Genomic DNA, 24,294 nt, shown 5'->3' with positions numbered 1-24,294 from the left:
TTATTGCTATTTCGAATCATGTTTTCTTATGAATACTTAAAGATATTGTACACAACATATAACATATACCACCACACATATAAACATACAGTTTTGTCCGGCCGAAAAGTATAATTGCCGCGATTGTTAACAATCGAGCTCGTACAACCCTAACTTGGGTTATCATGCACATCACTATGGAACGGGCTGTGAGCCGTTAATCTTGCGCATGTGCTCGGTTAGTGCACACATCCGTAGTGTCAATGAACATAGGGGAAGTCCACGGAAGTATCTAATTACCTTGACTTTGGTTTTTGATTTTTATAATTCATATAAGCTAGGTATCACTTGTTTTTAAATTGAGGGTTATACATATATATGCTAAACCATGACACTATTCATTTAACCTGTCGTGCCTATACATATAAATAGATGTCACTTGTGTACATACATTGACGAATGAAAGCATTCCTATCTCAAGTTTTCTTCTATTGAATTGGTTTATAAGAACAGGATAGCAATAATTTGGAACATCTAAGGAATAGAGATTGACAGCGAAATTCCAGGGCCCATTTTTTATATCAAAGTTCTATGTAATTTTTTTTTCATACACATCTTTTATCAAAATTTCAGTGGTCCCGCATCAAGACATATCATATTTACACACAGAGCCAATCCCACCAATAGGGTTTTGGATAGCTCTGGAAGACGCGACGATCCAAAACGGTTGCCTTTGGATGGCGCGTGGGTCCCACAAGTCGGGCGTCCACAGGCGGATGATCCGCAGCCCTGAGAACAGGAACAAGTGCATCTACGACAAGCCCGCGCCCGTGTATCCGGAGTCGAGCTTCACACCAGTCCCAGTCTCTAAAGGTAAATCCTAGCAGTTGTAACAGTGGTAAGTCCAGAGCCCGTAACTTTCATGCCGATGACATAAATTTGAGGTCACGCTGCATATAGGATGATTCAAGAGTTTTATTTAATAATTAATCATTTTTCATCGATCATTTTAATAATGACTTCAATACTAATCTATTCATACGTAAAATATAATAATACCTACTTGATACGTGAATAGTAAATTAAATTATTTGTTTATTTTTATACATACCTTTTATTAAATAGTTCTGTTACGATATTTCAATAAATTATAAAAACAAAACAAAATTGTTTCCTTTTCGTTTCACGTATCAAGTAGGTATTAATTATTTCACGTATGAGAAGCTCACTTTTGAAGTCATTTGCACATGATTAAATTGATTGATGAATAATGATTAATTATTACAATAAAATTATTTGAATCACCTATATGCAGCGTGACGTCAAATTGATGTCATCGGCATGAAAGTTACGGGCCCTGGTGGTAACACATTACTATGACTGCTATTAGAAAATTACGATAATCAAAAATTTGGAAGTAGGTACTTAGGTAGTAGAGCTAGACTCTTTAACCCAGACGAAGTTGGAATTGCTAATAGAAAATGTACCCAGCAACCCCTAATTAATTCTAACACAGAATCCAACTTTTCGGGAAATAGGAAGATGAATTTTACTTACGATTATATTCCAAAATAAGTAAATGGAATTTAGTTTATACCTGTAGTTGTAGAAAACTTTCGACATAAGTTTAAATTGGCCGGTTGTTACTGCCGTACCATAGCCCGAAGTAGACGTAACTTATTCGTTATAATAATATAAAATACTAGCTTTTGCCCGCGGTTTCGCTCGCGTTATAAAGAGCCTATGTCACTCTCCATCCTTTCAACTATCTCCACTTAAAAAATCACTCCGTTTTGCCGTGAAAGACGGACAAACAAAAAGACACGCACACTGTCCCGTTTATAATATAAGTATGGATTACTATTGGATATAACTTGACAGGGACGTGCATATTAATCCACGGGAACGTAGTGCACCGCAGCGCGCCGAACCGCAGCGGGGCGAGTCGGCACGCCTACACCTTCCACGTGGTCGAGCGAAAGGGCAACAACTACTCCGAGGACAACTGGTTGCAAGAAGGAGAGAATGCCCCCTTTTTAAATATTTATACCACATCTCAGATGGTATAATACTACTATAGATATCACTATGACCGTAAAGAAGGTAAAATATAATTTTCTGTCATATTTCAAGCCGATGCGCTAAACGAAGTTACGGGTATTACCCGGCTCCGTTGAACAATAGTTGAAAAATACTTTACTGGCTTAGGTATGAAATCTATTATTACTACTGTTTTTTACTGTTACGATTATACTAGGTACATAGGAATTTTAATGTTTTTTAAAAAATAATAGTTAATTTGATTTACAAGCCAATATTGATACCCGAGCAAGCGAAAGATTTCAATATTGAACACTTATCGCCACTCGTTTCGAACTTCCTTTTTTACGCACTTGTATCGTAATGTACTATTATAGTTAAAATCTAACATCCAGCTTAAGACATCAAGTTAAAATTTGTATGAAATTACTTTGCACCCTTGTGGATAAAATGCGATTTTTCTATCCGTTTTCGAATAGCAAAATTGATCTTTACCAGTAAAGTTGGTGTGGTGAAAAAATATTTAAGTATGGTAACATTTGTGTTTTGCTTCCAATTCTAGTAGAAATATAAGGATCAAATAATCGACTGAAAATTCAAACGGAGGCTCAAAGTCATAGTTATATGCATTATAAATATTATAATTAATACACAATAAAACTTCATAAAATATTTTCCAAGGCCTTTTTAACGGCGTTGATGCCATTATGGAGAATAGTCTCACTTGTCCTCATTGATAGATGTCAAAAAGTGAGAAGTACCTAAAACTTTTCAAAAATAAGGTTTTTTAAAAAAAAAACATTAAAATACATTCAATAATAGTAAAAAAAAATACAGAAATGTTTTTTTGGCAAAATTTCCTCAATTATATAAATACTCGTACCTATAGGTAACAAAATTCTTTCTTTTGGCCTCAGAAATGCGCGGTTAACTATTCGGTTTCCTCGTATCATATCATGAACACCGTGTATTGTCATTCTGATTTTCATAGCTATTGTAAATCGTAATCGTACATAAATAGTGATTTATTTACATTATACCTGTACTTATCAACGTAATTAACTTTTTTGTTATTTCATAATGTTATGTTATGTAATTATTGATTACGACCATTTCTTTTGAACAAGTACTTATATATTATCGCATTGAGTATCCAAAGTAACCGAGACTGTAAATCAATTAGGTATATTTATTAGGTACATTTTGATAAAAAAGATTTTTAACAATGGGAACATTTTATAAGTAAATCATAAGTAATCGACCGATATTTTTTCCCTCATCCTGAATTAATTAATGTAAATGCCTTATATACATACATATTTAGGTACATCAAGATTATCTTTACTTTATCACAATTACCCATAATAAGTAGGTAGTTATTAATTCCATAATCAATGTACCAAAACTTTATAATTATTACGTCGAGTAATAATTTGGTGATGTCATTGTGATAATATCAATAATAAACGTCTAATAACAAAACTGTGTTTTATTGTTTTCTCGAGTGTCTGAATAGCGATTAAGAAACCCTGAAAAAGGCGGCTAAAAGTCATATGTAATTGGACTAATTGGGCCTTATGCCACAGGAAGGTGTCATATTCAAAATTGATAACAATTAGCCAAAAAACTAAACAGTAGGAGTATGTGTGCACAGCTTATTTCATTGTAATTCGGATTCTCAAACTTCGTACCGATTGTGATGGTTATGTTTTGGAGGAGGAAACAGTCGAGGGCAGCTCCTTGATATTTAATACCTATAATTATTCGAAATATCTTGTCCTTAACGCACAATTTTTTTTTACAAACTATTTTATTTTTTGTATAAACCTAGTCAAGTAGGTAATACTTGAAAGGAGGGCTTCTTTCCATTTTCGCTCGTGTCGTGTTGCCTCTGTCCGTGATTGTCACAGAATAGGTATTTACATTAAAATACTTACAAATAAAAAACCTACCTAAGTCCTCGTCTTTGAAGTTGACATATCTGAAATCATCGAGAGAATTATAATTTAAGATGAATATGATAATGAATGAAAAGGCTTTAATTACGCCTGGAGGGCTAACGAGCGGCGCCCGCGGCAACCGACCGCCGCGGCCGCCGGCTGATTCGCTAAATTACTTTCATTTAACTTTACTTACTTGTCGGCGTCAAATTTGGAATATTAATTTGTTGGTGGAAATTAGGATATTGTTTTTTAATCTTAATAGGATATTCGTAAGGAATACCTTTGATATTTATAGGGAATCCAAACTATGCCAAGAAAGTCAATTATCCCCCAGCATTAGGTTCTAAGGTTCGATATCGTACAGCCATAGATTTAGAATTATTAAACTAGATTGTTTAGTTAGGTCAAAAAGTGTGTCCACATGAGAGGTAATTGTTTGGGCTGGTGTCCCTCTCGCACTTGCTGACAATGTCAACATTATTCAGTGACGTCATCACTGTCATAAATTGGGGATACCAGTCAATTTTCAAAGTTACTACTAAATCTACTAACACCCAATTGAAAGTATTTTTTTAATTATACAAATCTTTGATTTACTGGCATCAAAATAATTACATTATAATTATTTTCTAATTTTTTGAAATATATCGAAACCTAGTTTGAATATAACATTAAAATAAAATAAGAAGTTATAAAGTCAGGTAATATACAGATAAAAATACTACTAATATGGGAACCTCATTAACACTGGCAACACGTGCGAGAGGGACACCAGCCCAAACAATGCCCTCTCATGTGGACCGTTTTCGCTAGTCTGATACGATCGACTTTCTGTTTCAGTAATAAGGTTTAATTTCGTATGGCAAAAAATGTGATTGAGCTGTCCCCTGTAAAGGTCTTTGCGTACAGCAAACTGTCACCATAAGAGCTACAAAAGACGTTGCTTTGACATGTTCACATGTGTTAGAGTAATTATTTATTAATGCCTTATTTTGATTTATCTTACTGTCATTTATGATGAAAGTATTAAAGAATATCAATTGACTAATAGTAGTCACTGGGTTTCCGCCATGTTGGAATGTTATAAAAATGGCGGACAAGCAGTGACGGTGGCAGTTCGAGTACAGACGAGTAGTAGTGAAGAAGTCTTGAATTATTTATTGTAAATTGGTTGTTAATATGTTTGTTATAAGTGAATAAAGTAAATGTGATGGTACAAGTAATAGTTTTCATCATCAACCTGGTAATATCCCCAACAGTTCAGAAGTTGGACGAAACAAAAATCGATAAGATTTTTGCCACGCCGCACAAGTGTAAGGTTTTTTTTTTTTTAGTCAAAATAATGTAACGGATTTATTTAACGAAACGTGCATTTAAATTGCTTTGGTAAGTGAGACATGTATTATATTTATTTCTTAAAATTAAACTTCATGTTCTGAAACTGGTTTGATAATCTACCCTCATGGCAGTATAAATTGATGAGCTCTCATTATTGTTTTATTTAAAAGATGACTTACTTTTGTACCTAAAAATCTTTTTACAAAAGGTGTGTAACATTACATTGCCCATTAGTTATTGAAACACATAAATCTGATAACTATATGACTATTATATTCTGGATACACAATAAGCGCCGTCATATGATACGTCATTCAGTTTGTGACAGTAAAATTTCATAAATTAATTGGCATAAGGAAATCGTGGAATTATGAGTAAAGTAAATTTGTATCTTATCAATAGAAATAAAGTTCTGATTAAACGACTGCTTTATTTAACGATGCCTCGAGTTGTTAAACACAAGCCATTTTATGTTGTTTCCGAAAAGTGGTGTAATTTATTCCAACGAGGCAATTGTCCTGCTGTTGTATTCTGTTATTATAATATAATTATACATATTCGAGCTTATCAAGTTATACAGATCAGATAAACAATTAAACATTCATACTGAATGAAATACGCTGTGTAAAATATGTTCTCATAAAGTACTTCAATAATTTAATCCCTCGTGCCCGGTAACACAAGATTGGTAAAAATTATGTATACTTATGAAAAGTTGATCTCAATTCAAACTGAGAATTATAATGCAGTTCTTAATTTTGATATTTAATGCTTTAAGTACGATTTTGAACAAAAACGATTCCTGTTCATTTGCAAATACATATTTAATAGTGAATTTAACATATTATATTAACCGTTAAAATTGAAGTTGTGCAATTGTGGGTAGTTTAATTCTGTTAAGTACTGAATTTAAATAAACAACTTTGATAATAAGGTTGCCAACCCCTGGTATGAATAATGGAGAGTAAGTTGTATCTCTAATCATCTTCAGATATTTTATGATAACTCGTTATAAAAATGTTTAGCGTTTTAAAGTTTTAAAACTCAACGAATTGAAATGTGTTGTTTTTCAACGTTTTATTTCACGAATTGGACTGATTGATCTCATTTTGATTGTTGACGGTATGCTACCACATTTATGAATACTATTTTATAATGGCCAGTGATGGCAGAATTATTTAATCAAAGTAACGTATAAAATAAAATTCTTCGCATTTTACCATGGTGATCATGGGTGATAATTCGATGGGAAATCGAAAAATTACATCTATGGTGTGAATAAATATCATTAAGACATGTTTCAGACTATTAGTAATATCTGTTTGCTTCTTAAGAATAACGATTCAATCTTGATATGCTTATATATTTGGTGCATGTGACATGACATGGGTGATGGTCACATGTAGTCATATGTAGAGTCATATGTAGTCATATGTAGAGTCATATGTAGTCATATGTAGAGTCATATGTAGTCATATGTAGAGTCATATGTAGAGTCATATGTAGAGTCAGTCATATGTAGAGTCATATGTAGAGTCAGTCATATGTAGAGTCAGTCATATGTAGAGTCAGTCATATGTAGAGTCAGTCATATGTAGAGTCAGTCATATGTAGAGTCAGTCATATGTAGAGTCAGTCATATGTAGAGTCAGTCATATGTAGAGTCAGTCATATGTAGAGTCAGTCATATGTAGAGTCAGTCATATGTAGAGTCAGTCATATGTAGAGTCAGTCATATGTAGAGTCAGTCATATGTAGAGTCAGTCATATGTAGAGTCAGTCATATGTAGAGTCAGTCATATGTAGAGTCAGTCATATGTAGAGTCAGTCATATGTAGAGTCAGTCATATGTAGAGTCAGTCATATGTAGAGTCAGTCATATGTAGAGTCAGTCATATGTAGAGTCAGTCATATGTAGAGTCAGTCATATGTAGAGTCAGTCATATGTAGAGTCAGTCATATGTAGAGTCAGTCATATGTAGGTCATAGAGTCATATGTACGCGTAAACTCGAGTATTTTGGCCCCAGTATAAAATAATGACTTGAGCCAGGGTATTGCACAATGAATCGTATCTTGTGGAATAAATGGTTGACGCACGCGGATGGACGTGCGGGATTTAGAGCGCGTGGATGAACGTGCGAGATTTAAAGCGCGTGGATGAACGTGCGAGATTCAAAGCGCGTGGATATACGTGCATAACATTTAAGCACGTTGATGAACGTGAAAGACTTTCATTTCAACCTTTATAAATACATGAAACATTAATATAAAAGTACAACATAAATGACTGTGCCTTAATATCAGAATGTATATTATTTGCGACTTTTGATTGGATAAAGCAGTACAGCAATAATTACATATTTATCTTTTGGCTACGTGTAATACGTGTATCCAGTTCTTTACATGTTTTATAGTCTTAGGTGATCAAGAATAAAGTAACAAAAAAAAAGAGACTTTATTGATAACATATAAAACTTATTACCTAGCAGGTTTAGCTCGTAAAATATTAAAAGTGAAGTACTTAAACTTTGTATCGGTTATGAAGAGACCTATTAGATTTAAAATAAAATCGTTACTAACGACTAGTTTCCCTTTCATAGATAAAAGAAATAAATTGAAAATGTGCAATTTGAAATCTAGAGAGCAAACATTAATAATCTTTTGTCTTTAAATTCGCGATAGCTCTTCATGAAAAGAAAATATATACTTGCTTTATGTGTGAATAGATCTTTTGATAATTAAATGAATTGCTTACCACTTGCGGCTTGTAATTAGCGCGAATAAAGATACGTCGGATATCGTATTTGGTTTTTCATACGACACGGTATATATAAAAAAAAAGAGATTATGTATATAATGTCTGACGGGTGTCGCTATTGTTGACCTGTAACCTAAATAGTATATGTACAAAGAGTTTTTCTATTTCGGCATACTATTGCATCAATCTTAGCTAGTACCTAAAATAATAATAATAATAACAGGATAAAAAATAATAATAATAAGGACCTACACCGTAGTCGTGTACTTGCGATTAGTCTTAAATGGTTGCGTAATATAATATGTTTACGTTACAAATGGTAAATATTAACTAGGCGCGATATTTTATTGACAGGTCATTTGAGTATTTAAAGATTCTGTAAATGTGTATGATATATACATCTGAAAAATCTTGAATATAATTACTCAGTATATATAAACAGTAGATATATTAATAGGCGATGACAATAATTTAATTAATCATAACGACTATCGATACATTATGACTTATTGAATTGATTACCGAACCATAATCGTTTTACCATAATTTCGAAGACAGTCGAAATTATGTTCCTAAAGAAAGTGTTGCAAGTTTCAGATCAAGGACCGAGGAGCGTCCAGGTGAAAGGGCCAGGGTCTGGTATTCGTTTACCACCCAGGAGTGCCCAGGTGAGAGGGTCGGGGTGTAGATTCACTTCCGACCCAGGAGTGCCCAGGTGAGAGGGTCAGGGTAAAGATACCTCTGTTTCGATCGTCCACCGTGGGTCCTCATACGCTGGCATGGTATGCGAGCTTGCGTCTGGCGGCGCAATGTCCGGCGTCCGTGATGAGCAGCATCGGCAGCACTATCCAGGCTGACAGAGCTTGGGTGGCCCATGATGCTGTTGCAGCGGACGGGTACATCATGTTGCCGAAGCCCGTGGCGGCACGGGAATTTCATTCAATCGTGTGATGAGGTGGTGATGTCATAAAACCGTGTAAATATGTTCTTTTTGCTTGTTTCGCGAGTGAAGTGTGAAGTGAAGTGTTGCATTGTTTACTTAAATATGTTTATAACTTGTGAAATTAATTTAATTATCATAATTTAATTAGATGTAATGAATTCAATTGGATGTAATGAATTTAATTAGATGTAATTAATTTAATTGTATCGAAGTTAATGTTATTCATATATTTATTTTTCACGGGCCTATATTTCTTGATAAGATTTATGGAAATATTTAAAAATCCATTTTATAACATATCGTAATTATGTGGTAAAGGTATCGGTATGAAGTGAAGTGATGTTTTGTATTTCTATTGTTTAAGAATTATTTCAAATGCATATTATACTACACTTTTATAATCTTTTTCTTGTATAAACTGATATTGTCTTTCTTTTGAATTATTTCACATTAAGTTTTGGCGAAGGGTCTCGCCTCGAACAGGATGGCCGAGCTGTTAGAGTAATTATTTATTAATGCCTTATTTTGATTTATCTTACTGTCATTTATGATGAAAGTATTAAAGAATATCAATTGACTAATAGTAGTCACTGGGTTTCCGCCATGTTGGAATGTTATAAAAATGGCGGACAAGCAGTGACGGTGGCAGTTCGAGTACAGACGAGTAGTAGTGAAGAAGTCTTGAATTATTTATTGTAAATTGGTTGTTAATATGTTTGTTATAAGTGAATAAAGTAAATGTGATGGTACAAGTAATAGTTTTCATCATCAACCTGGTAATATCCCCAACACATGTATTACTTTAAGTTAGTAACTCGGCAACCTATTAGAGTAAATTGTGCAACTAGGGGTGAATATTAGCAACATTTTAATTTAAAGTAAGGTAAATCGCGACGACTTGCAGAGCAATTTAAAGATTCGAGTTTGCAATATTCTGACGTCCCAAAGTTACGCACAATCTTATTCATCTTCATTACACTTCGAATATGTATGACAAATATGTAAAAAGATAAAAGAAAAGTTAAATAGGGTACTAGAAATTTCATAACTCCCTAGGGAGATCGATTTTTCTAAAACGCCCGCTCTGCTTATACGCAATTTTTTTTTCACATTTAAGTTTTACTGGGCTCCTATAGCATACTTAATCTTTTCTGTTTTTTCTTAACCCTTTAATTGCCAAGAGTAGCAAGATTGAGCGGTTTTATGTGCTCTGCCAATCCTTTTGGGAATACAGGCGTGAGTTCATGTAAGTATGTTTGTATATTTACGTCTCAAGTAAGTATTTAGTGAAACTTGTCGCCAGTTAAACAAACCAAATAAAAAAATTTGTATAAATGAAATAAAACAAGCAAAAGAAGAGCAGCACTGACATAAAGAGGTCGTAGTTTACGCGGGCCCCTAGATATGCTGATAGGGGGCCGTTCACATTGGGCAGGAAGTGGCGTATCGCCGGCGGCGGCAGTCGCGGCCTGTATACTCCAGCGAACATGCGCCTGAGCCTGACCATCGCTGCCCTTTTCGGGATCCTCCTGACCTGCTTTTGCCGTAAGTACCACGCACACTAGACTAACTGAATTAATAACACTGGCTACGCTAACGTTCTTGTGGCCCTTTGTATACAACCCTTTGGTATTCGACTTCAAAATATTCGTTCATTTGTTTTTACTTAACATTGTATCGGATTAACAAATATGTACGAACATTCATTATTAGTCAGTTTTCTGAAGTAAGCCTAAAAGATCCCCGAGGTTCTAATGACTTTCCTATCTATCTATATTTATGCCTTTAAGATTTATGTAGGGTGAAGTGGGTTAATTTCGAAAGTTACAAAAAAAAAATCACCATTATTTCCGTCATATCAAGATTCCCTCTTCGAAATTACCCGAGCATTTCTGTGCTTTGAAATTACCCCAATGCACCCTATCATTAAATTTATCGATGAAAAAGTCTACAATTTAGTCAGGTCAAATGCGTCAAGGATGGTTGTAGTTGGCCAAAAATACCTATCCTATCCTGACGCTCTGTTAATGCGACTGTCCTAGGTATTTATTTTTTTATTAGCAAATATTTTTACGCAACGCGATTTTATTATCTACCTACCTACCTTGTTTATAAATATTATTCGTTATGTTGTTTACTATCAACGTACAATATAAGCGACAATTTAAAATTAGAGCTTTTATATACAGAGCTCTAACTGTCGATGTTTTCCTGACTTGGCAAGATTTGATCTGATTGCCTGTCCCGAAAGAGATTACGTTTTCAATTAAACTTTTCATCCAATTACGCAAAGTATAGATAGCTTAGCTATGTGTATCCTTCAATATACAATAATTATATTATGGACCAATAACAGGACATGCAACAGACGTTACGTACTTACATTAATCAGTAAAAAATAATTTATTTATTTTCAAATTCAACAATTTAGTATGACTACTTATTATTGTCCTGTAAGATCACATATCTACGATTCAAATCAAATTCAAAATTATTCTAATGCGCATATTAAATTACCTATAATATATTGCGAACTCAGAGCAACTTCTTATATATGTGATTGCGAAGTTTGTTATGTAAGTAGGTACTCGTAATTTATGAAAAGTCAAACAAGCAACGTCCAGCAGCCGGCGTATCATGCTGCCAATTTTATCACTTATCCACGTGGATAAAGTATCCGTCACGTTTCAGCAAATATGTCAGTGTGAGAGTGACAGATGTCTTATCCACGTGGATAAGTGATAAAATTGGAAGCATATTACGCCGGCAGTAGTCAATGGCAGTGCTGACAGCGGACTTTGAAATAAGTAGTTATTTTCACCCTCGATCTAAACTACCTACGGGAAATTTTCGCACACCAACTGGCTAAAGGCAGTAGTAATAGCAGTAGTAGTAGTAGATAGTAGTAAACAATTTATTGCACAGAACAATTTACATGAAGTACAGTATGCAACGGTGTTTAACTGAGTCAAAAAATACTCGTGGCGTCTTAATAACAATTTTCGGCTTCGCCTCAAATTGTTACCCACGCCACTCGTCTTTTTTCACCTCCTTGAAACGCCTGTTGCATAAAATACTATTCATTTTTATGAAAAAGGTAACATAATAAGTTTCGAGTGCCTTAAGAAGGCCCTGGGGGCCGATTTTTGAATCTCGGCCATTCGATTTCGTGAAATTCGTTCAATAATAGCTCGAATACTGGCGATTTAAATTTTACTAACAGAATCGAAAACGAGTAGTCAAGTTTTAAAATTACTAGCCGTCCTTTTTTAAAAATAGCATTACGTCGTTTTCCACAAACTTTCAAACGGTGAATTTGTGCGTTCGAAATTCAAAAATCGATCCCCTGGCATAACTAACATATATACCTATTATCAGCGATTGTTAATATACCTAGATGTCTAAAGAGCTCTCAAAAATGACCCCACGAATATTGTGCCACGGTAGGCGGGGCCTCAAAATTGTGCCACGGAGCTTGTCAGTGCGCTAATGGCGGCCAGTCGCAACAGTCGTAGTACGGCATATTTAGAATATATGTTTACCAAAAGAATATGCCGTACTGTTTTGTAATATCATGTGCTAGTCGTTCCAACAAATACGGAGAAAAATATGGGATTAAGTTTCATGTGTAATTTGGCGAGGATCATAATTATTTCGATTTATTTTGTACGAGCTACTTTTGTATGGGGATGATGTTATGCAATATTTTTAATAGCCATTGATATTTAAAAACTTTCATTTTGTATAATTTTATTAATATCGCGCGACCATGTTTGCCTGCCTGCTGTGCAGCCGACATAGGCCAGTAAACTTGTTTAAACACACGTAAGTGTCAGTGGCATAGGAGTTCGATTATTTTGATCACAGACCTTGTGTCACCGGCATAGTGGTTTAAATGGCCAATCTGAACACATTCGTGGACACGTATGGTATAGCATACGCGTAGTCATTTGTTTCCTTTGGTCTATGACAGATGACGTCACTCTAAGCGTCCCTAAACGTGTTAATTTAGAAGGTTGTAGAATAGAAATAGACGTGACCTGTGGTCCGGTGTCAATACGGCGTATTATGATCTTGGAACCACTTTTCGGCTAGCATTTTGTTTGAAAGTAGTATTCTATGTTATTATCTTTCGGTGCCGACATCTAAGTAATTACATATTTAAGGGCCGGTTTTTCAGTCGCCAGATAAATCTGCCAGATAAAGTTATCACTATCCTTTTCATCATATGTATAAATTACAGTTACAGCTGACATTTATCTGACAGATATTATTTATCTGGCGATTGAAAAACCTGACCAGCTCTGAAAAGGTAAAATTTATAAAATGAAAGCCTACGTTTAACACCTGTTAACAATAGATGGCAACTGACAACAACCTGAACGTGACTGTACATTGATATACAGATATAACAGCAATTCTCGAAAAGTTTGTACAAAAATTAGGGAAAAAGTTAAATTTGTTTTTATTAATTCCTATTTTGTTACCAAGATTTTGTTAATTAATTGAGATTTTATTAAGTTCTATTTCGTCATTAATGTTCTCAAGAATCTATATTTTCTTAATTATAACAATTAACCTGTATATATCTTACGAAAGTCGACTTATATTACTAAATGTTGGTAACAAAAAAGGATCAATTAAAATTTGCTGACGTGGCTATGTACAAAGTTGACGGGAACTGCTGATAAATTGAATTTATCTAGCCATAAAAATACTTATTATAGCGGAATACGTGTACGACATAATTATTATTTTCATATGTAGGTTGTTACTTCATAACAACAAATTAATTATGTAGTTATTTTTTAATATGCATAAAATTAAAATTATTTCTGCTTGGTTATTTAATGTATGACATAAAGCCATCCCTTTTCGTGTCAAATTTTAGTCAAATATGAACCGCGAATTCTTAGCTGCCAGTAGGTACAGAAAGAAGGTTTTTAACCGAATAAAATCGCTGATTGGTAGTTAGTGACATATATGCATTTCAGCTACACGTAGGCCGTTTTCACATTATCCGATCCGATATCGGATGTCGGAAGGATTTCAATAGAAAAAATCCAAGATGGCGCCTGTAATGTATGGGATATCGGTCCGACATCCGATGTCGTATCGGATAATGTGAAAACGCACTTATCTGTGTGCATTAGTATAAAAGAGATGACTATTGTTTTGTTTACCAGTTTTGATTACAGGGCCTGTAAACGTATTGTCTTGTGTAAATGTAGGCGTAATTGTGTATGTGTGCTAAACGGTGCCAAGAATTTGAACGGTAATATTCTTAAAAGCGGCTTCCATGTTTATCTTACTTCGTTGCCTATTATCGAGGTCTTAATAAATAAACCACAGATGAGGATAACAATTCCTTGTAACAGATCTTAGACACAGGTCAATGTTGCTAACCCCTGCACAAACAAGGTGATGTTGTTCACTCTGATCTAGACGTTATAACCGTGCCTCTTCTGATAAGAACAATATAGAAGTTTCTAGAGAATGGTTATGTTTTTATTCATTACATAATTTTCACTAAAACGCCCATTTCCGGTATTTGACGAATTAATTGTTTTTTCTATTTTTTTTCTTAAAAAAGTTATGAGATGCTTGGGATGATCAAGGACGATATAATACCGGGACAGACAAAGCTCATACAAAAGAACGTACCCCTGAAATGTATGGGCCTATTAGGCTTAAAACTAGATGGCGCTGTTTCGACGCCTGGAAGTGGCCAAAAAATAAAAACATTCAAAAATATTTTTGAATGTTTTTATTTTTAGGGTTCCGTACCTCAAAGAGGAAAAACGGAACCCTTATAGGATCACTCGCGTGTCTGTCTGTCCCTCTGTCACAGCCGATTTCTCCGAAACTACTGGACCGATTTACTTGAAATTTGGCACACGTATGTAAACCTGTGGCCCAAAGACGGACATGTAATTTAATTAAATGAAATTTAATCACAGGGGTCACTTTTGGGGGGTAAAATTGAAAATTAAAAATCAAAGTTATTAAAACTATATTGTGTTACATATCAAATGAAAGAGCATTTTATCAGCATCTGAAATATATTTTTTTTATATTTTTTGTTTTGGTAATTTAGAAGTAATTTAAGAAAATAATCAAAAAATGACCATTCCCCCCTTATCTCCGAAACTACTTAGCGTAAAATTTTCAAAAAAATACACGAGATAGCCCTCTCCATGTAGATTACAGGAAAACCTATTAGAAATCTACAGTCAAGCGTAAGTCGGACTTAAGAGAAAAAACTCAGATTACGAATTTCACTCACTGCCGCTGCAAGTAGTTACTAAACGTCTTAAAATTGTGTAATCGAGTTGGACAGGTATAAAGAAATTCATTTCTGTCTTTTTCTTTTTAGAACTTGTTCAATTTTTTTTTCATTTGTACAAAATGACTTAAGTTCCTACTAAAAAGGAGGCGCTTAAGACCGTTTATAAATTGACTGAGCAAAATTTTATTCAAATCGGTCCAAAAAAGGTGTCTGTTGACGAAAACATAGAATTTGTGCCACCGAAAGCCCAAATCTGAAGTCCATTTTGCTCTATCTCTTATCGTTTCCGAGATATATACGTAAAGTCTTGAAAGTTCGAAACGTTAACTTTGCCATCATAGTCGTTCAGGCGCTCATGAGTTCTTTGTATGGAAAAGTCGAAAACCGACTCGCACTTGACCAATGTTCATAGAACGTTGTGGTTTTTTTTATTAGCAAAAATGACTTAAGCGCCTTCAGAAGTGTAGGTGCTTAAGACCGTTTGTAAGTTAAAGTTAGCTGTGATGGCTCAACGAAGAAAGAAGATTTCAGTATCCTACTTATCAGGGCGAGCGGTAGCGAAGCCCTCCTATAGTCGACAAAGTTCCGAACCTTGTGGTACATTTTTTGAAAAAACTATCACGCCTTTGAAGTTGTGCTTAAACATAGTAATTTATATTCATATCTAGATTTCATATCTGTAAAAAAATATTATTTTATTGTCATTTAAAAAAAAATCAAATCTCAGTTTTGTGTTCAATGTTGTACTACTAACGCCATCTGTTAGAACTCTAAGGAGTAAGAAAACATCGTTTACTATTTTGTATAACTAACGCCATCTGTTAGAGAACTAAAGAGGTAACGTTGTATTTTTGACGTCTGTCAACTATGACGATCAATCGAAACTTGGCACTGGAAATGGCGCGTAATTCAATTTTTCTATGGGAATCAAAACTTAGCCCCTACATTTTTAATATTATGTTATGGCTCGTCAAAGTTTAGGAAGCCAGCCAGAAGCCAAGGGAAGAAAGGGAGGGAGAGAGAGGTTATCAACACGGTGTTTTCAGTCAAAAGAAAAAGTAAATTTTATTTATTTATTTATTGTTGAGAAACCCAATGTACTTAGGATATGTTTAGGAAACTCAACGATAGAGTTGTTCGCTGTCGTTCGCTAGATGTCACTGTTACCCCCGCAAACTGGGCAATGACTTGTTTTCGTAAAATGTATAAGTATTTTTTGATGTCCACATTTTCCGTTAGATGTCGCTGTACCACCTGCAAACTAGCGAACGGCATTCTATGGTTCAATAACATATATTTAAATTGTATTAATTTCATCTTTTTTAGGGTTCTGTAGTCAACTAGGAACCCTTATAGTTTCGCCATGTCTGTCTGTCTGTCTGTCTGTCTGTCTGTCTGTCTGTCTGTCTGTCTGTCTGTCCGTCCGTCCGTCCGTCCGTCCGTCCGTCCGTCCGTCCGCGGATAATCTCAGTAACCGTTAGCACTAGAATGCTGAAATTTGGTACCAATATGTATATCAATCACGCCAACAAAGTGCAAAAATAAAAAATGAAAAAAATATTTTATTAGGGTACCCCCCCCTACATGTAAAGTGGGGGCTGATATTTTTTTTTTCATTCCAACCCCAACATGTGATATATTGTTGGATAGGTATTTAAAAATGAATAAGGGTTTACTAAGACCGTTTTTTGATAATATTAATATTTTCGGAAATAATCGCTCCTAAAGGTAAAAAAAGTGCGTCCCCCCCCCTCTAACTTTTGAACCATATGTTTAAAAAATATGAAAAAAATCACAAAAGTAGAACTTTATAAAGACTTTCTAGGAAAATTGTTTTGAACTTGATAGGTTCAGTAGTTTTTGAGAAATATACGAAAAACTACGGAACCCTACACTGAGCGTGGCCCGACACGCTCTTGGCCGGTTTTTTTATAAGAACAAATAACATGCTTCTTTATTTTAACATTATGATATCACGTCAACACACATTTTGATAAAAAATAATTTGTAGTCATCTTCAGTGTAGTTATGATAAGTAGTATTTAACAGGTGGCGCTAAAAAAATGAGGTACAGGTGGTAAATTATCTTTATTACTAGATTCACCTACTTTTATCAACTTTAAAGCAGTTAATTTGACTTTATTCAAGGTCAAATTACTTTACCCACTAGTGGATAAAATGCGTTTTTACCCGCTGGTATTAAAGGACAAAACATGTGTTTCCGAGCTAGTGAGGGGAAAAGTCATTTTGACAAATTAACCATTAATTTTGATTAATTTTTTGTTTGCTTTTTGAATCGTAATACTTCTGTGTTGCATTGACCTACGTTGTATTTATTATACCACTACGCTGTTGCTTAGGTTAACTTCAAAATATTATTTATGTTATGAACCTCCAGGTGATCCAGGTCTATTTGTATTACTTTCAGTTTCTGTAGGTTCACTATGTACTACATACATATGTATGATGTATATTACGACTGTTTGTGTTTTTTTTATGCGGTGGCAAACAATTATACTGTCCGCCTGATGGAAAGCGGTCACCGTAACCTATGGACGCCTGCAACTCAAGGGGTGTCACATGCGCGTTTGCCAACCCATAAGAAACTTGTACACTTCCTTTTTTTTAATTTAATTTTAAAAAATCTTGGTAAAGTCTGTTCGGAAAGAGAAGAGACCGAACAGACTCTAGATCTGATCTGGGATAGCAATAATATAAACATTTATGAAAATCTATGGGATAAAGAGCATATTCACAGACATATCTTAAAGTTAATTGAGTTTAGTAAATAAAAATATATTATTCATTACATTCATTAGGTATTAGGTACATTCAACTCTATTCCGATTAAACTTGTATCAAAATTCAACGAATTGATAGTCCAGTAGAGTTCATTTACCTACAACAGAAAAAACACTGGCTATTTGATATCTTTACAAGTTGTTATCATCCGCCCTTGGCATTTCAGATAAATTCACATACAACTTTTATTTTAATGTACATGAACTCCACTTTACATAACACAATTAAATGTGCAATATTACATAGCACAGCTTGTCTGTCTATTAAAACGAAAGTAGACGGGCCGCGCAATATACACCGTGTTTCACTTAACCTAAAAACCTGAAAACCGTTTGTTCAGAATCAAGAGTAGAATCGATTGAGCTATATCTTGATGGGGGTAATATTTTTCGTTTTAATTTGTATAATTAGTTATTGTTTACGTGCCCATTCTACAAATTCGTAATACAACATTGTGCATATCATATTGCTAGAGGTTGTATACCTTTTTCAGTATTTAGGGGTATTAATACTGGCTGGTTACTTGGACGATTATTTTTTCCGCTACGAGTTTGACGTTTATCATAAGTCATAACAAATTGAACTCTTACCTAATTGCAACCTTGTCATTTTGAATTTTAGGTTTAAATTTGCTTACTGCATCACCTGTCCAATTTGAAGTTTAGGTACTGTGACACAGTTTAACGTGCTTTACAGTGACATAGCTGTCTATTGGTAAACCTTATGTCGTTGCAGTAACGTACACAATTAATCAGTTTTAAGGTTTACGATGGTAGCTAGCAATTATTTTATTGAGTGTAGAGTTAAAAGTCGAGTAGAGCTGCACAGAAAAGCAAATATTCAATTTTAAAAAATAATAATCATCAAATTATAAAATGATATTCTGGTGCCCGATTGATATTCCGAAATAAAATACGCCGATTTTCGGTACGCCGACAACGATTCGCCGACGCCTTTTTTGGTCGAATAACGATTGAAAGATTCTCATTTCGCATAATATTCGTTCGTAAACGGAGTCGGTTAGCAGAAATTTCATACGCCGATTTACTTTTCGTCGAATAATCATTTAGTAATTATAAAATTGGTCGACAAAAAATTGGTCGAAACACAATAGGTCGACTGATCATTTGGTTTTTTTTTGGTGAGTTGGCAGGAACTGGCGTACAAACTGTTCTGCGGAGTCAAAAATCTAGTTGTTAGAACGTTTATAAGAGTAACCCACGTTCATTTCAACTACTTATTTATATTAATCATCATGTTCGGATTCTAAGAAATAATTTTAATAAATTATGTACTTATGTATTGTTCAGCGCCAATTTCCGAAAACTTCTCTTGCGGTCCTGCGGTAGACTATTTCGGTCTCGCATCGGTCTAATAAGTCATCAGGAAAGGTGAAATAGACGTTAAGGCCAATGATGATGATGATGGTGTATTGTTATTTTTACATCTCTTATTCGGAAAGTAAGAATATAATTTGCTTCAAAGACGATGATGATGGCAAATTTTCTAATACATCTAAGGAACTACAAGACATTTTGATTTTGCAGGATTTTATGAGGCTTGCTCGAAAAATTAGATTCGGTTTTTAAGTTATTCTTGAAATCTGTTTTTTTTTGCGTAGTGGGTTTGGGCCATGATTTTGTGTCCCCGTAGTATTTATTATATGTAATATGTTTATTTGAATATTTAACATCGTTTCGGTACACGATTTGCACTTGTAAATACTATCGCGGTAGGTTTCACACCTCCCATAATATGTATCTGGTTTGGCCACTTTATTTCTTTCAAATTAATAGTGTAAAACATTAAAAGAATTGGATCAGTTTAAATTTGCCCCCAGTTGCAATTGTACCGCTGTACTTTACAAAATACCTACGAGAATTTAAAATGTGATACCGTGGAAGAAATTTTTAAAATATTTATTTATTTATGTTTCTACAGTCAACAAGACTGTCAGATTATTAAATATTTTAACGATGTATAAAATGTGAAACGTTATTCGACTAAATGTGGCCTAGACGAAAATATTACATTGCTAAATGAAAAATGTCCAATAATAGTTCGGATAATTTGCACAGAAGCGAACTGAACTGTGTGCGAACCAAGATTCTGCGTAACGTTATTCGACCAAAAGTGACAGCGATAGTTTGATTATTCGGCTAAATGGCATTCGGCGAATCGTTGTCGGCGAATCAATAATTGGCTAAAAAATTGTCGGAGAATCATTACGTAGCCTGATATTCTAGATACGTTTAAAAAAATAAAAATCAGTTGGGGTGTCTGAGGTTTTGAGTGATACCGGAAACACGGTGTAGGTATGATTGTTTGGACATTCAGAATTATTTAAAAAATATTAAAAATATCTCCCAATATAATTATAATAAAACATCTTTCAGTGGCCATGAGTGGGTATGTACACATATTTATGAACACTGGTGGGATGAAATGCTTACCGTGAAGTGAAGGACATACAATATAGTAAAAATATGATTACTTCTAACAATGTGATTACTGAGTCGAATAGATAGGTACAACACAATAAATCTTGCTCGAATAGTTTCAGCGTATGGCATGCAATGTGAGCGGAGTCAAAGGAAGCACGGTTGCGCAATCAGTCCGCAGAATGTGTGTGTGTGCTACATCGGCTGCAAGAGGGAACTGCCGTACGACTCGCTGGCCGAATGCAAAAAGGATCTTAATGGTAAGACACCATACCTACTTACTGACAAGGTCGGTAGCACCCAGTTGAAGACTGAAGAACTTTCTTAGTACTAATATTTTATCTAGCTCTCCTACAATTTTCTCGAATTTTCAATAGGTCGACTTGTATCTATAGAGTCTGTGCAGAAAGAGTCGTAGAATATTTATGGACTCCGAGGTACATTCCACCGATTCCACGACTCTTCTATTTTCGCACAGCAAACTATTAAGACATAAGGTACAATTTTCTAAGGACACACAAAGCAGGTGTACACACTTTCGTACTAGCCCCTAGACTGGATGTGAGCGACAAAAATGTCGCCGAGCGACTTTGTCGCCCGTGGGCGCCCACTCTAATTGAACATGGTGTCCGTTTGTGTGACAGAGCGGAGTTCGAACGCGTGCAACCGGCAACCGTGCCGCCGCGGCATCTGCACGCAGACCGCGCTGCCGCCGGGCTTCGCCTGCAAGTGCGAGGGCACCGGCTTCTACGGAAACTACTGCGAAAAACGTATGTTCACTTTATGACTAAGATTCCTCCTGTCCTCCCAGTTTGCGAGATCTTAAGTATATTTTGTTTGTAATTTATTATATGTATTAATAAAAATCATCATCTCCTTCCTTCTCGTATCCGACAAAGGCGAGTCCATCAACAGTTCTTGTCCGGATAATGAAATGTTCTGATGTGGCTCGCAAACCCAAACTTGGCCTTGAAGACACGTCGCACAGTGGAGCTGTCCAGACGGGTTGCGGGTATACGTGAAGGAGGGCTTAGGTCACGTCTTTCGGATATGGCGCTTAGCATCCATGTTTTCCAACCGCTGCTGCTCTAATTCGTGCACTTTCTTATGAACACTAGAACGCCATTCAGAACACTGTAACGCTATTTTTTCCCAGCTATCAGTCGGTATACCGCAAGCGAGAGGTAGCGCTTGAGAACATCCTAGTACTGGCCTCCCTGCTTCCGCTTTCGGCAAGAGAGTGACAGAGCTCTGAGTAGAAAACTGCTTTGGGCAATTTCTCATTCTTCATACGTACGATATGACCACACAATCTTAACTAATTCTTCATGAACAATTGAACAGGCATCTTAACGCGACATAAAACCTCCGTGTTTAGGACCTTTGTAATAAAAATAACCCCGAAATCGAAAATCGTTTTTGCTGTCCCATATTAAAGTTGAATTCGATAACTATATTCTGTCAACCAAGTTTGTCAGTAAATAAGAACAAAGAAAACTATATGCATCCTTTTCTTTAGGGTGCTATAGAAAAGGATACCTATAGTTTTCTTTGTTCTTATTTACTGACAGACTTTTTTGACAGAGCCGAATCAGCCGATGCCCGCGTCTTCATAAATGTTAAAAAGAATTTTTATTTAAAGTACAGCCGATTGAGCCGGTACAGAGGGACAATTTCGACCAGCGGATGATTTCAACTAATCGATGTTTTCCATGTTTTGTTAAATAGAGTGTACACTGGTCACATGTATCACGTATGTTCAGTCGACACAAATTAATAGTAACAAAGTTAATAGTGTATAACATAAGAAATATTTCGAATAGTTTAAATTACCCGCCAGTCAAAATGCCCCCCTGTATACCGTAAGTTATTTGTTATTTCCGACATGCAGCTATATTAAAAGTGAATCTAATATAAAGCGTGTTCATAAAATTTATTGGATCGCGATCAATAGCACCCGTTATAAGGTCGTAAGTCGTAAAAGTGACGCATGAGGCATGACACGACAAGCGATGAGAAACAATACAACGCTTTTCTATTGCCGTTATAAAAATTAGATTAAATAAAATCACACGTACTCATAGAATGTGAAGATTGCCTCGCACTCATTATTCATGAATAGGTACGAAATGTTTTTATCATTTCCTACAGTGCTACCACTAGCCCACGCTTCAGGTCTGGGGTACACAGACTATTAACCTTTTAACCGCTTTGAATTTTTCACCGTGCCGTGCTCGTCGCCGACGGTAATACGAGGTTACGGAGATTTGTCTTATTTATCAGACCTCGACGAAATTGGCTGGATATTATTTGTCTTTATATAGGACTATCGGAATATGGCGGATAAAGGGGTAAGATAAATTCTGCTATCATTATTAATGTAAACTATTTTGTTCCAGCATGCCCCACTGCTCGTTTGCATTACGGACAGATCTTCCCCCACGAATGTGTCGTCATATAAAGCAAGCAAACACGTTATACTTCAGAAATGTATAGTGTAGTACTTAAAATATATAAAAGATCTTCGAATACTGTACTTGTTATTTATTATTTTTGATAGCTCTAGTTCCCCGCTGGGCATTTTCGCGAGAAAAATCGTTAAAAAAAATTCTAAGGTAGGTACATTTTATGTTTTTCCTACTCAAAATCACGAGCCTTATCGATCTAGGACAAAAAAACAAAAGACAAAAAAAAATGGTCTAAAAATTTTCTATTATTTCACATACTTTCCACTTTGTAACCGCTGTACTATGTATTTGAAAAATGGTAACGAAGTGGAAAGATTAAATTTGGGACGATTTTTTTTACCTAGTAGGATCGAAAGGGCTCGTAATTCTCAGTAGGAAAAACATTAAATTTACCTATTTTAAAAAAAAAAAGGTTTTGAATAAAAGACACAAACCCTTTTTTTTCGCGAAAATGCCCAGCTGTCACCTTTATTTTAGGTAAGTACTTACTAATTGACTCCATTGAAAAATACGAAGCAATTGAGTGGACGCTATAGGGTCTGAAGCCAAAATAATGAACGTATGTGTCGTTCCATACCAAAAGGGTCCATATATGCTTCGAATGCAATAAGGACCTCTTTAACAGAATTTCAGTTATAATAATATTCCTTTGGTAAGGTCTTTATTGCTCTTAACCCCTTAGAGGTCCATTAAGCACGTGATTCGGTCAAGTTGTGTTCGAATTACTTCGAATGTATGAGAAATTAAAAAAAATTAAATCCAGCTAAACTTTAATACAGTATGGTACCTTAGGGTAAGGTGCTTTGCGCACACTAGCGTCCCCTACCGTCCCCCTGACGCAACACCCCCTTTCAGCACGAAATAGGTCACGGTTTTTCTTCATTTTTGAGAAAAGTATCAGAGTTAGGAAAAAAGTGTCTATGAAAGAATTCATTCTTATTAAATTTTAAACAAAAAAGTTATATGCATTTTTTTGTAGCGCTTACCATATTCGTGCATTAGCTTGTTGAAGTTCGATATGCCTCAGTACTTAATGAAATAGTAATATGTTTATTAGTGGTTAAATTACTGAATTTTGTCAGTTTATCAAGCTACTAGTTTTTGCCCTTCTGAAGTACCTTTTTACCAAGTTTCAAACCTGTAGCTTGAAATAAAACTTATTCCCCATACAAACTTCAACCTCTCTTAAAGGATAAAGATCCAAAAACGCTGAAATTAGTTTCCTTCCATTTTAATAGTCTTTATATGAAGTTTCAAGCTCATATTCTCAAAATAAAGGTAGATCCTCATAC

The 24,294-nt window shown here is 35.0% G+C and overlaps 2 protein-coding genes across 3 annotated transcripts in view; both read left to right on the top strand.

Moving 5' to 3' along the window:
* The window catches only part of LOC125241600 (phytanoyl-CoA dioxygenase domain-containing protein 1), a 34,979-nt gene extending 32,679 nt beyond the window's left edge, over positions 1-2,300 (top strand). Inside the window, exons 6-7 of one of the 2 annotated variants that reach the window (XM_048150156.1) lie at positions 613-852; positions 1,861-2,300. In XM_048150156.1, coding sequence (XP_048006113.1) covers positions 613-852; positions 1,861-2,048 — 428 coding nt within the window. In that variant the 3' untranslated portion in view covers positions 2,049-2,300. The remainder of the gene's footprint in view (positions 1-612; positions 853-1,860) is intronic. The other variant, XM_048150157.1, reaches the window with a different exon arrangement.
* An 8,116-nt stretch (positions 2,301-10,416) lies between these two features.
* On the top strand, positions 10,417-23,070 carry LOC125241340. The gene is made up of 4 exons (XM_048149759.1): positions 10,417-10,547; positions 20,651-20,794; positions 21,179-21,304; positions 22,934-23,070. The coding sequence occupies exons 1-4, from the start codon at positions 10,490-10,492 to the stop codon at positions 22,993-22,995; spliced, it is 390 nt and encodes a 129-aa protein (XP_048005716.1). The 5' UTR covers positions 10,417-10,489; the 3' UTR covers positions 22,996-23,070.
* Positions 23,071-24,294: the final 1,224 nt, after the last annotated feature.

The sequence above is a fragment of the Leguminivora glycinivorella genome, chromosome Z, assembly GCF_023078275.1.
Source record: "Leguminivora glycinivorella isolate SPB_JAAS2020 chromosome Z, LegGlyc_1.1, whole genome shotgun sequence".
Taxonomy (NCBI): Eukaryota; Metazoa; Arthropoda; class Insecta; order Lepidoptera; family Tortricidae; genus Leguminivora; species Leguminivora glycinivorella.
This window is presented reverse-complemented; position numbering and strand designations above follow the sequence as displayed.